Source organism: Rutilus rutilus (genome assembly GCF_951802725.1).
Source record: "Rutilus rutilus genome assembly, chromosome: 8".
Lineage (NCBI taxonomy): Eukaryota > Metazoa > Chordata > Actinopteri > Cypriniformes > Leuciscidae > Rutilus > Rutilus rutilus.
In genome coordinates this window covers 21437639-21450883 of record NC_140222.1, presented here as the reverse complement: position 1 = coordinate 21450883, position 13245 = coordinate 21437639, and the positions used below count along the sequence as shown (strand labels likewise).

Here is a 13245-nt window from a genome sequence, read left to right as displayed (position 1 = left end):
GCTTTCAAATTACTATTAGAAATAACTATTTGAAAGGACTATCTGAAAACGATCCCCTTGTTGAGGTTGGAAACCGCTAGACCACACCAGTCAAGTCAAGTTATTTTCTCACACAGTTTATTTAAACTGCACCTCAGAGAACAAAAGCAATGAATATTAAATCTTTGAGTGAGCGTCACATTTCAAAAGAACAAAAATAAGCAAGAAAGAACATTTAATTCCTGGCAGCATATCTGGAACATAAACAAAAACTGAACGGCAGCATTCCTCACAATTGCTCTCCATTCTGCGGCATCATCACTATGACCTCTCCCTCCATGACCACTTTGTCTTTGACAGCGCAGGAAACAGAAATAAAAGCAAAGGACATTTTGATCTTTTTAACCTCCGCTTCCGCCTCAACCTCCTCTCCAATGTAGAGAGGCGCCGGAAAGCGTATTTCCTGGTAGAGGAACACGCAGCCTTTACCGGGCAACTTTGTCCCAATAACTGCTGAGATCAGACCGTTAATCAGAACTCCGTGCACAATGGGGGTCTCAAAAGAGGTCGTTTTGGCGTACTCTGGGTCAAGGTGGAGAGGATTTGTGTCCCCTGTCAGCTCAGCAAAAAGTGCGACGTCTCTGGCGCTGAATGTTTTGCTTAGCGAGGCCCGTTCACCGATGTAAAGCGACCTGTGCCCCACTGTGAGGGATGCAGGAACTGTCAGTGCTGAGTTGACAATATGGTACATATTTCTGTTGAAAATTCTTCTTCTAAGAAAGAACGTCATTTTTCCAAGGTATTTGTTTTGTAGGCCCACCTCACGATGTCAACTGGTCTCCAAACTGCAGCTCACGGCTATTCCCAGACAGTGCTAACAAAAATGGCGACACCTGCAATGATAAATAAAAAAGACCATAAGAGTTGCATTCAAAACAGATGTCTATGACACGGATTAGAAGTTAAATGGGTTTCAGAATCTAAAACGAGATAAACAGCCACCACAGTAACCGCCTTTCTGACGCAAATTGCAAAGTACACACAGTTTGGCTGACAGACTGCCAATAGCCACGTTAAAATTATGTTGAGTCATTCCTGGCAGAGATACAATTGATCCACAAGCTCTTTACTGAAATCCAGTGCGAATTAAAAGAATGCAGACTCAGGGCTCATTAAATGTTGAATCAGCTTCAGACGTAATACTGGGAAAAACGTACCTGTGAGACTCTCAATGCACATGCCTCATTTTGATATGATCCCAGTAACGTTAATGCACTCCACAATTTCACCAGGCCACTGAGATTAAGAAACAACAGAATATTAAGAATGAACATCATTAGATACACAAAATGGGTGGGACAAATCCATAAGTGTTTATTCATTTCAGAAAAAATAGTTCGCTCTGTGTTTCAGATACTTATTCCTACAAAACAAAACAAAAAACATAATTTAAATGGTCCCAAACTCAAGCCCAGAGGGATACCCCAAGTTCATAAACAGCTCTGTACTTCAGTTAAACCATGCTTAAACACTTTGGCCTAAATGTTCAAGATTTGTACTAGGAGCATGACTTACCTGTTGTACACTCGTAGTATGCCGGTCAATTGGTTCTCATCAAACTTCAGCAGATCAAATGGAATAGAAGCTCCAATCTGCCATACAGAAGAAATATGATTATGCATCAGAAACAAGTCAGAAAGCAGGATAAAGTCAAAAGAGACTACTGACTACAGCACATATTTATACAACAAAGAAAATTAAGTTATTTATATGTTTTATTGTAAATAAAACATCTTAAAACAATTTTATTAGGGGTGTAAATAGTCTCCATCTGAAAATAAAAATTCACGGTATTTATTACAGAATTTTTTGTTATTTTATTTATTTGGAATTATTTATAATTAAATGAACAATTCCCAATGTATTATGCATTCACTGCTTATCCAAAATATTTGTCCTTGAAGTTGGGTTTGTACCTTCAGCATATTTATGTATGAAAATAATTATGAATTTTAGCAAAGTATTAAAATTTAACAAGCTAAAAAATATTATTTCAGTTTTCACACATTTTTAAGTATCAAAAATCTGCATCAGTGTTACATTTGAATTGTGAACATTTACAAGACTTTATAGAAACCATATTCCTACGTGGTTGAGCTCACCTCTCCGTAAAGATCTCTGAGTCCACGAATGATCAATTGTTTGAAATCTGCAGAAGAAATATTTCTGTTTCCATTCGCCAAAACCCTAAAAATAAAGAAAAGAAAAATTTTATGTTTCGCCCATTTTATGTTCACCATCTAAAGACTGTAATAAAACTAACCAGATCAAAACTGACCTGTATCATGACACTTACAGAGATATTTTCATATAATGATAAACTGAAGCATTTTTGTAAACATATCGCTCAAACTTTGAGGGTTCCTCCATAACTTGTAGTTTGACACAGAAATCCTTTCAGATGGTGTGCTAGAATTAAGAAAGAGATGAACACATTAAGATCGATGCCTTTTCAGTACTGATACTACAAGAATCAAGGTATGTCAATGGCAGAAGTTGTCACAGAGATGTCTGTTTATATAAATAAAGTTGCATATTCAACCATGCTAAATAAAAACGAAAATTATTCAGTAACAACCAGGTATATGAGAAAGCAACATGGTATTACAATCTAATACAATCGTTGTATCATAGTACTGACACAATATTCTTTATAAAGGTGACTTATTAAAGTAATAAGCATTATTGGGAAGATCAGTTTCTTCCAGGTCACGTGCAAGGTCTGTATTGCTACAAACTCCAAAAAATACTTAAACTACAGATTTAAAGAGCCTCCAACCGCTCAAAAAAACAATTTACATTGAATTATGCAATCAAACAACTGTTTAGAGGTCTAAAAACAGATAAACTCACAGAATTACAGGCTGTGTTTGTCCTTCATTCACAGCACGCAGAGCGCCATGCACCCTCTCGCGCTTTCAAATCTCGCGAGAACACCTCGATAAAAGTCAACAAACGTTGGGGGAAAAACACAGACAACTATATTTTTACAACACTATTTCAACGAAAGCAGTCACATTTACTGCTAACTTTTTTGTTATGACTACTTTTGGCCATATTCCAATTAAGCTTTTTCAGCTACTAATATTTTGATTAGCTTATAGATAACAAATGCATACTAAAAGTAAAAAAACATTAATTTTGACTTCACGGGGACTTTAATTTCAGGTCTTTGTATTTTTATATTCGCAATTTGTTTGTTAAAAATAATATTTTTAATTAATTTTTATATAATTATTTTAATTAATTTTATTAGCAAAAATACTACAAGTGAACTAAATATCAGCCGAGTGTGTTTTCCGCATCTGCGTTTGATGGAGTTGCACAACCTCTCGAGACTTTCTCACAGCGCTGACTGGGACTTCCTGAAGCAACTTCGTTTCACTTTTCATTCCTCTAAATTTCCCCTGTTTTGAGAATACCACGGAGGTTTTAATTAACAGCGTCGAGATAAAAACACACAGATACGACACGAAGAGTGTTTTATTACAATTGTCCTATGGTTGGTAAGTTTGTTTCGTTATGTTTGTTTTACTGTCGCTGCTGTTGTGCTGAACGAGCGCATGTTTTATGTTTGCGGTTGTTTAAGGTTGTCAAATTTTACAGATCGTGTAAGAATACATAATAACACGTTTTATGCCATTTCTTGGATGTATGCAAAAAGATTTGTATTCATATTTACTTATTTCTATTATGATTTAGTTATAAATTACACTAAGAAATAGTACCTTGGCGCTGCCATGTTTTTTGAACATGTACGAATCATAAAGTACCATGGTATATGCCAATTGTTAGAATACTTTAATGGACTGAATTTCAACTGGTGCAAAATGTCAATAAAAAAAGTACTACTGTATTCTCGAATTGGCATGTAATATAATGTAATTAAATAAAATAGGTATATGAACATGGTACCACACGGAAACATCTAAATTAACTATCAAAATATGATTTAACATCACTGAACCAAGATAAATTTATACCAGCAAACCTAAATGTTATCGATTAAATCAGTTAGAAATAGCTCTTTAATGTAACAGTTGCAGGTTACCACTTTTTACAGTGCAGAGCATATATAAGCACAGTACTTTTTTGTGATCCAATATCTACAAATATTGCTTGTTTTTTTGGGACATATACTGTAATATATTTGAATATAATATAATATACAGTATATTTAATTTATTTTGTTAATATATATATTTTTTAATTGTATTTTATTTAAAAATATTTACTGAATATTGAATAAAATTACTGAATAAAAAATTTGTCTGAAACTAGAACTTATTGCAATGTTAATATAATATATTTAAAATGTTTTTATTAATATTTCTAAAATTTAATTTAATTTAAAAATAATCAAATATATTTATATAAATTAACTATTTAAAACAATTTTAATCTAAAATTAAAATGTATTGCTGTATATATATATAATATAATACAATATTTACAATTAATTTTATTAATATTTATTTCTATTTAATTTAAAAATGTTTAAATATATTTACTATTTTAAAAAATGTTGTCTAAAACTTATTGCTGTTTTTTGGACATAATGATATGATTGATATGATATGATATGATATGATGTGATATGACATCACATGACATAAAAATAATATATTTTTATATATATATAAATAAATATTTAATTTATTTAAAACTTTTTTTAGTATGCTCATATATGTCTAAAGATTGTAAGGTAATTTTTAGTTGTACTTGTCACTGTGAGATAACAGTACCACTGTTGTGTTATTGTTCAATTAAAAATAAAAATAAAAATCTAATACATTTTTTTCTCTAAACCATGATATGGCTGTTTTTTTTGGGGGGGGGGGGGGGGGGCATATACAATTATATATATTTGGATCTATTATAAAAAAACAAACAATATTTATACTTACATTTAATTTGAACTATTTACAATAATTGTTACCTAAACATATTGCTTCTTTTTTTTTAACAAGCTTTCAAGATTAAAGCATGGCTGCCCTAGATGCCTCTACAAATATAAAAGAAGGTGAGTGTTAGTAAATATATAATGCAGTAAATGTAAATATCATAAGTCATATTTTGACACAGCAACATGCCTTATGTTACCATGGCAGCGGAGGACGCCGCTCAACTGCTGAGTGACGCCATCAACTCCAGAGACAAAGAAGAAGCCACTAAACACCTGGATCGACTTCTGGATCTGAAACTCCCCGTGTGTGTCAAAATAAATCCAGATGCGTACTCTAAAGACAGCATCAGGTATGCCGTCAGACCGGTTCATCACACGAGAAACACTGAAACGCTGAGCATACGTAACCATGGTTGTGTTTGGCTTTGTGTGGTGGCAGATTGAGAGTAGGTGTGGCGGACGCCGTATCAGATGCCCACATCCCAATAACAGTGCTGGTTCCAGTCTACATGACAGTCTCAGAGCTCAAAGAGAAGGTAAAGAGTGTCAGTGATGGACGTGAGAAGGAAAACTTCTCTGAAACCGAAACCCCAAATAATAGATATACTAAATGTATAGATGTTTGTGTTCCAGATCAATGATGACTACGGCTTCCACCCGGCCCTCCAGCGCTGGGTGATCGGGAAGCGTCTCGCGCAGGACAAAGACACCTTGTATAATTATGGAGTCCGAAACCATGACGACTCGGCCTTCCTCTTCATCCGCTCAGCAAAGACTGCCCAACTGAGCCGCGAACAAGAGAGAAAAGAGAAACAGGACAGACAGATTGATGGTATCCAGACTATATTTCTAATAAAAAAATAGCAGCTTGTATATGAAACATAAGTTTACTGAACCGCACGTCTTTCTTAATACAGTTATAATAGAGAACATCGGCCCCCCACCTCAACGCTCACCAGAGCTGCTCGCCAGAGGAGCCGATCTTCCTCCTCCTCCTCTACCTCCTAAACCTCAGGTATCTGTCCGTCCATCCATCCATCCATCCATCCATCTATCTATCCGTCTATCTGTATGTCTATCTATCCGTCTGTCTATCTATCTATCGATCTATCTATATGTCTATCTATCCGTCTGTCTATCCGTCTATCTATCCGTCTGTCTGTCTGTCTATCTATATGTCTATCTATCCATCTATCTATCCGTCTGTCTGTCTGTCTGTCTGTCTGTATGTTTATCTATCCGTCTGTCTATCTATCTATCTATCTATCTGTCTGTCTGTCTATATGTCTATCTATCCGTCTGTCTATCCGTCTATCTATCCATCTATCTGTCTGTCTGTCTATCCGTCTATCTATCTATCTATCTGTCTGTCTGTCTGTCTGTCTGTCTGTCTGTCTATCTATATGTCTATCTATCCATCTATCTATCTGTCTGTCTGTCTATCTGTCTGTCTGTCTGTCTGTCTATCCGTCTATCTATCTATCTGTCTGTCTGTCTGTCTGTCTGTCTATGTCTATCTATCCGTCTGTCTATCCGTCTATCTATCTATCTATCTATCTATCTATCTATCTATCTATCTATCTATCTATCTATCTATCTATCTATCTATCTATCTATCTATCTATCTGTCTGTCTGTCTGTATATCTATATGTCTATCTATCCGTCTGTCTATCCGTCTATCTATCTGTCTGTCTGTCTGTCTGTCTATCTGTCTGTATGTCTGTCTGTCTGTCTGTCTGTCTGTCTATCCGTCTATCTATCTATCTATCTGTCTGTCTGTCTGTCTATCTATCCGTCTGTCTGTCTGTCTATCTGTATGTCTATCTATCCATCTGTCTATCCGTCTATCTATCTATCTGTCTGTCTATCTATATGTCTATCTATCCGTCTGTCTATCCGTCTATCTATCCGTCTATCTGTCTGTCTGTCTATCCGTCTATCTGTCTGTCTGTCTGTCTGTCTATCTGTCTGTCCGTCTATCTGTCTGTCTGTCTGTCTATCTATGTCTATCTATCCGTCTATCTATCCATCCATCTATCTATCCGTCTGTCTGTCTGTCTATCTGTCTGTCTGTCTGTCTATCTATGTCTATCTATCCGTCTATCTATCCATCCATCTATCTATCTATCCGTCTATCTGTCTGTCTGTCTATCCGTCTATCTGTCTGTCTGTCTGTCTGTCTATCTGTCTGTCCGTCTATCTGTCTGTCTGTCTGTCTGTCTATCTATGTCTATCTATCCGTCTATCTATCTATCTATCTATCTATCTATCTATCTATCTATCTATCTATCTATCTATCTATCTATCTATCTATCTGTCTGTCTATCTATCTATATGTCTATCTATCCGTCTGTCTATCCGTCTATCTATCCATCTGTCTGTCTTTCTGTCTGTCTATCCGTCTATCTATCTATCTATCTATCTATCTATCTGTCTGTCTGTCTGTCTATATGTCTATCTATCCGTCTATCTATCCATCTATCTGTCTGTCTGTCTATCTATCTGTCTGTCTGTCTGTCTGTCTGTCTATCTATCTATCATTCTGTCGCTCTATCCATCATTCCATCCATCCATTTATCTATCTCTCTATTTGTCTGTCGCTCTATCTATCTGTCTGTCTGTATGTCTATCTGTATGTCTGTCGCTCTATCTATCTATCTATCTATCTATCTATCGCACAATCTATATCTATTTTTTGCTCTTATCAATCTATCGCTCAATCTGCCGCTCTGTCATTATGTCGCTCTAGCTTCTGATGAATCTCGTAATTATAATCATTGTGTTTGGTTTTCTAGAAGGTTGGTTGGTCATGTCCCGAGTGCACATTCCTGAATAAACCCACACGTCCGGGGTGCGAGATGTGCAGCACGGCGAGACCTGAGACCTATACAGTGCCGGATCTGTACCAGCCGGACCAGGCAGAAACCAGGAGACTCCAGCAGGAGGAACTCGCCAGCCTGCAGTACGAGCAGGTTAGATGAGAGGACACAACATACTGGACTACAAAACCACTCCAAATACACCAGGTTTACATCTGTGGGACAAACTCTGAAAGTACCTAACCGTATGACTGCATCTACAAAGCTTTACAGTAGAAAAAGATCAATGGATCAATGGAAAGTGAAAACAACGAACATTTAGAACGTTTTCAAACTTCTTCACTTTTCAAACTATTTATTTGTGTAATACACTGGTTTGAAAGTGTTTAAGTGGATTATTTTCTGTTTACTTTGCATCACAAAAAGCATTTTTCATTTTGTTGTTGACTAAATGATAAAACAAATTACTGTTTTATTCATTAGAGAAAACTAATGGAGCAAATTGAAGCAATTTAATTTTATACAGTCCTGAATAAAAAATAAAAATAAAAAAGAGGATTGCTATTGTATCTTTTTTATCATGTGGATCATGTAGATCAATTGTTTTCCAATTAGGCTTTTATATTTACCAATAGGATAAAATGCCATATGTAATTATATTACGACATTCATAAGAAGACAAAGAAACTCTTTCAGGATTTCAAAGAATACATATATTTTTATTAATTAAATACATATATAAAATCTAAAATATTAAATGTATTAAATATTATTCATTAATTTTTAATCACACATAAAAATAATAATAATTTAATTTAATTCTATTCTTTTCCATAAGATAAATTCTTATCTTAGGATAGTGTCTTTAAGGATTAGATCCACATTATGATATTAATTCTAAAAGGAATCTTTTAGCATTTTGACATAATACAAAAAAAAAACCACACACACACACAAACATAACACATGTGGCTGTGTCCATTCAGTCTCTGATAGAACAACGAAAGAAGAATTTCCAAGAACTCCTGGAAACAGATTCCCAGAGTCTGGTGGGGAACACAGATCAACTGGATTGCGCCATCTGCTTTTGCACCATCATGCCAGGAGAGGGCGCCGTGCTGAGAGAGTGCCTGCATAGCTTCTGCAGGTCATTTAAGACTGTTCAATTGTTACTGTAAACAGGAAGTACCACTGAAACATAGTCTAAAATACAACTTCTGTTTGTCCTACAGGGAGTGTCTGAAGGAAACCGTCCTGAACTGCACGGATGCCGAGGTGGCGTGTCCATATAGAGACGACGCTTATTCCTGTAACTGCATACTTCAAGATCGAGAAATCAAATCAGTAAGATCATAAATGCAGTATCATTGAACCTTGACTTACTGCGGTTCACTTGATAAACACACCAAACCCTACTGTTTCCCACCAGCTTCTCTCTCAGGACGAGTACCAGAAGTTTCTGGAACTGAGGCTGAACATCGCAGAGTCCCGCAGTGAGAACAGTTACCACTGCAAAACGCCCGACTGCGCCGGCTGGTGCATCTTCGAAGATGACGTCAACGAATTCACGTGTGACATCTGTCATGAGACGAACTGCCTCCTCTGCAAGGTGAATATCACGTTTGTTTAGGTCACGTCCAGTTTTTAGGTGCATGTTACGGTGACCTAAAATACTGTGTGTGTTTTTTTCAAGGCTATTCACAAGGGAATGAACTGCCAGCAGTATCAGGACGACCTGCGGATACGAGCGCAGAATGACGACGCAGCCCTGCAGACCACGCAGATGCTGGATGTGGGTGGAAAACTCATTTGTTTCAAACTGTTTTTGTTAATATTTGAAGCTATTGAAGTTATTGAAACAGCGCCCTCTAGGGATGGGAATCTTTAAGAATTTCCTTAAAGGGATAGTCTGCCCAAAAATGAAATTTCTGTCATTAATTCCTCACCCTCATGTTGTTCAAACCCGTAAGACTTTCGTTCATCTTCGGAACAGAAATGAAGCTCTTTTTGATTACATCTGAGAGCTTTCTGTCCCTCCATTGACAGCTATGCAACTGACAATTTGATTCTTCAAAAAGTTCATAAAACGTATCTATATGAATAGAGCGGTTTAGTCCAAAATCTTTATATGATGAACAGATTGAATTTAGGCTTTTATTGACATAAATAAATGTACAATAATTATCTATTAATAATAAATTGAAATTAGACTACATTGGTCGCGCTATATGTGTTTGATTCACTAAAAAGTGCAGATTCATTAGAGTAATTTGTTTGGGACTCAACATTGGTCAAGCTGTAAGTGTTTGATTCTCTTAAAAAAGCCAATGTTTGAATCCTGAATGAGTGACTCTTATAAATAATCTCTTTTCAGTGAATCAAACACATTCAGCACATCCAATGTAATTTGATTCCCAAACAAATGACTCTAATGAATAGTCTCTTTTGAGTGAATCAGACACACACAGTGTGACCAATGTAGTCTGATTCCTGAACAAATGACACTAATGAATCGAGTCTTTTTAGTGAATCAAACACATTCAGCACAACCAATGTTTGATTCACAAAAAGTGCAGATTCATAAGAGTCTTTAGGAATCAGACTACACTGGTCACACTGTGTGTGAAAGTGATATGTGAACACACACCCGGAGCAGTGGGCAGCCATTTTGCTGTTGCGCCCGAGGAGCGATTGGGGGTTAGGTGCCTCTCTCAAGTGCACCTCAGTCATTTCCTGCTGGTATTGAGAATCAAACCTGCAACCTTTGGGTTACCAGTCTGACTATAACCATTAGGCCATGACTGCCCCATGCACTGGATGCATTTGATTCACTGAAAAGAGCCATTTCATAAGAGTCATTTGTTTAGGAATCAGATTAAATTTGTTGTGCTGAATGTGTTTGATCTCTGAAAAGAGCCAAATCATAAGAGTCATTTGTTTCGGGAATCAGACTACATTGGTCATGCTGTATGCTTTTGATTCACTGAAAAGAGCCGATTTATAGTTTATTTGTTCTGGAATCGGATTACATTGGTTGTGCTGCATGTTTCAGATTTTTGAGATTTTAAAGAATCATCGTTTAAAATGTTCGTTACCTGTCAACTGGTTTCCATTCCAGCAACTCCTGAAGAACGGCGAGGCGATGAACTGTCCAAAATGTCAGGTGATCGTCCAGAAGAAAGACGGCTGTGACTGGATCTGTTGTCTAATGTGTAAGACCGAGATCTGCTGGGTGACTAAACAAGCCCGATGGGGACCAAAGGTCGGACACCAAACTACATGATTCATTCGTTCAGTGTTTCACAAGCATCAGATATAGTTAACCTAGACCTGGTTTTGACTCCTCAGGGTACCGGAGACACATCGGGTGGTTGCAAATGTCGAGTCAACGGAGTCCTCTGCCATCCGCAGTGCCAGAACTGCCACTGAACACTGGCGGCATATCTGAACGCTGCTTCTTCAACAAGCAAAAACCTGCGCTACAGTAACACAACACTTACGAAACTCCTTAAAATAATCCAGGTGAGGATAATGCGCCACAGTTGTGGTTGTACCTTTAAAACGTTCACTTTCTCTAGTAATATCACTGGCACATCAATCAGATTCAACGATATGTTCCAGGACTAAAGATTCAGAACGTGTTTACAAAATTAAATGTATCTGAGCTTTTATAGGATGAAAAAAGTGACTTTTTAAAAATGCTTTAAACTGTCGTTAATCACTACTATTTTCTGGCGACTTGATGCTCTGGGACTTTGTGCAATGCTATTGTAAGAGAAAAGACTTATTATTGTTGTATCTTGATTTTTGTATGAGGTGATTTTTTGTTTATAATCCAAAGATGTTTTGTTGTAAAATCGTAGTAGAACATGTAATATGGCATGATGAAGGAATAAATCAAACTATTAAAAAAAAAAAAAAAAAAAACGACACATTGAAGATTAACTCAAATTCACAACAAATGCATAAAATGGAGTGGATTGTAATCAAATTATATATACATATATAAAAAAGAAAAACCCTCAATTGTCATAATTATTGATATATCAATTAAAAATGAAAAAAGTTGTGATACAATTTTCAGAATACAGGTTTTTCCTCATATTCCTATTTTTTTTAAACATGTTGAAGCATTATCATTCTGTTCTCTTTTGTTTACAATAGATCCAATAAAGCTGGTATACAAAATAATGGAGCCAATTCAAATGATTTTTTGATCTCCTTAAAGGGATAGTTCGCCCAAAAATGATATTTAAGCCATGATTTACTCACCCTCAAGCCGTTCGAGATGTATAAGTCAATCTTTTTTCAGACGAACACATTTTCAGTTATTTTAGAAAATGTCTTAGATCTTTCAGTGGTTAGAATGTGAAGCAATGGGGTCCAGCTCGTTGAAGTCCGCAAATGAGCATGCATCCTTCACAAAAGTAATCCATCCGGCTCCAGGGGGATAAACGAAGGCCTTCTGAGGGTAATCCGTGCGGTTTTGTCGTAAAAATATACATATTTAAAACTTTAGAAACGAAAATAACTGGCTTCCGGTGGCGGTCGGCGCGCGTTCATGGAGATGGAAGCGTCGTGACGTAGAACGAACGTGACAGCGCAGCCAGAGAGCAGAGCAAAACAAAACTCTACGTTCGTTCTACGTCACGACGCTTCCTACGCTACGTCCTACGTCATATGCCAGCATCCATCTCCGTAAACGCGCGTCGACCGCAACCGGAAGCCAGTTATTTTCGTTTATAAAGTTTTAAATATGTATATTTTTACGATAAAACCGCACGGAATACCCTCGGAAGGCCTTCGTTTATCCCCCTGGAGCCGGATGGATTACTTTTGTGAAGGATGCATGCTCATTTGCGGACTTCAACGAGCTGGACCCCATTGCTTCACATTCTAACCACTGAAAGATCTAAGACATTTTCTAAAATAACTGAAAATGTGTTCGTCTGAAAAAAGATTGACATATGCATCTCGAACGGCTTGAGGGTGAGTAAATCATGGGCTAAATATCATTTTTGGGCGAACTATCCCTTTAAAGGCACACTATGCAAGATTTGTACCTTTAATATAACAGCTTTGAAATCATTTCGATGGTAAACGAACTCGTAGTAGGGCGAATCATCCCGATAGCTGCAGGGTGTGGTTACTGCAGGTTTGAGAGGTGAGAATCACGACTTGCTTTACGGCATGACGTCACATACATCAACAACATATGAAGCAGCCTCTATGGAAGACACTAGCACGCATTTCAGACGTGAATCATGGCAGAGTCGATGAAGAAAGCGTGGTCGGAAGAGTCAAGGAAAAGAAAACGAGAAACTATTTACGACAGTAACGTTAAATACAAGTACTGCACAGCGACTCTAGGGGTCGCTGTTTGACAAAAACGGAAACTGCATAGTGTGCCTTTAATATGTTGAATTTTATCCAAATGAACAAATCTCTTCTACACAGATCGTTTTACTTTTCTTTTTATT

At 36.8% G+C, this 13245-nt stretch overlaps 3 protein-coding genes across 5 annotated transcripts; 1 reads left to right on the top strand and 2 right to left on the bottom strand.

The window, feature by feature from the left end:
- Window positions 1–100: 100 nt before the first annotated feature.
- rpp14 (ribonuclease P/MRP 14 subunit) lies at window positions 101–2982 on the bottom strand. Of its 2 annotated transcripts, XM_084415592.1 has the most exons (7): window positions 2893–2982; window positions 2336–2448; window positions 2142–2226; window positions 1555–1631; window positions 1197–1275; window positions 800–872; window positions 101–681 (listed from the first exon to the last, which is right to left on the bottom strand). In XM_084415592.1, exons 2-6 carry the CDS (start codon window positions 2407–2409, stop codon window positions 801–803), a joined length of 387 nt encoding a protein of 128 aa, XP_084271718.1. In that variant the 5' UTR covers window positions 2410–2448; window positions 2893–2982; the 3' UTR covers window positions 101–681; window position 800. The 2 variants fall into 2 exon arrangements, with proteins under 2 accessions (XP_084271718.1, XP_084271717.1); XM_084415591.1 differs by having other exon boundaries at window positions 101–872.
- Window positions 269–730, bottom strand: LOC311295613 (hydroxyacyl-thioester dehydratase type 2, mitochondrial-like; the record flags this gene model as incomplete). The annotated part of the gene is made up of 1 exon (XM_084417079.1): window positions 269–730. The coding sequence occupies one exon, from the start codon at window positions 728–730 to the stop codon at window positions 269–271; it is 462 nt and encodes a 153-aa protein (XP_084273205.1).
- A 360-nt stretch (window positions 2983–3342) lies between the features above and the next one.
- rbck1 (RanBP-type and C3HC4-type zinc finger containing 1) lies at window positions 3343–11759 on the top strand. Of its 2 annotated transcripts, none has more exons than XM_084415589.1 (13): window positions 3343–3545; window positions 5010–5062; window positions 5151–5295; window positions 5385–5481; window positions 5579–5777; window positions 5863–5960; window positions 7742–7918; window positions 8752–8912; window positions 8998–9109; window positions 9195–9374; window positions 9459–9557; window positions 10884–11027; window positions 11114–11759. In XM_084415589.1, exons 2-13 carry the CDS (start codon window positions 5026–5028, stop codon window positions 11192–11194), a joined length of 1530 nt encoding a protein of 509 aa, XP_084271715.1. In that variant the 5' UTR covers window positions 3343–3545; window positions 5010–5025; the 3' UTR covers window positions 11195–11759. The 2 variants fall into 2 exon arrangements, with proteins under 2 accessions (XP_084271715.1, XP_084271716.1); XM_084415590.1 differs by having other exon boundaries at window positions 3411–3541.
- The last annotated feature ends 1486 nt before the right edge of the window (window positions 11760–13245 follow it).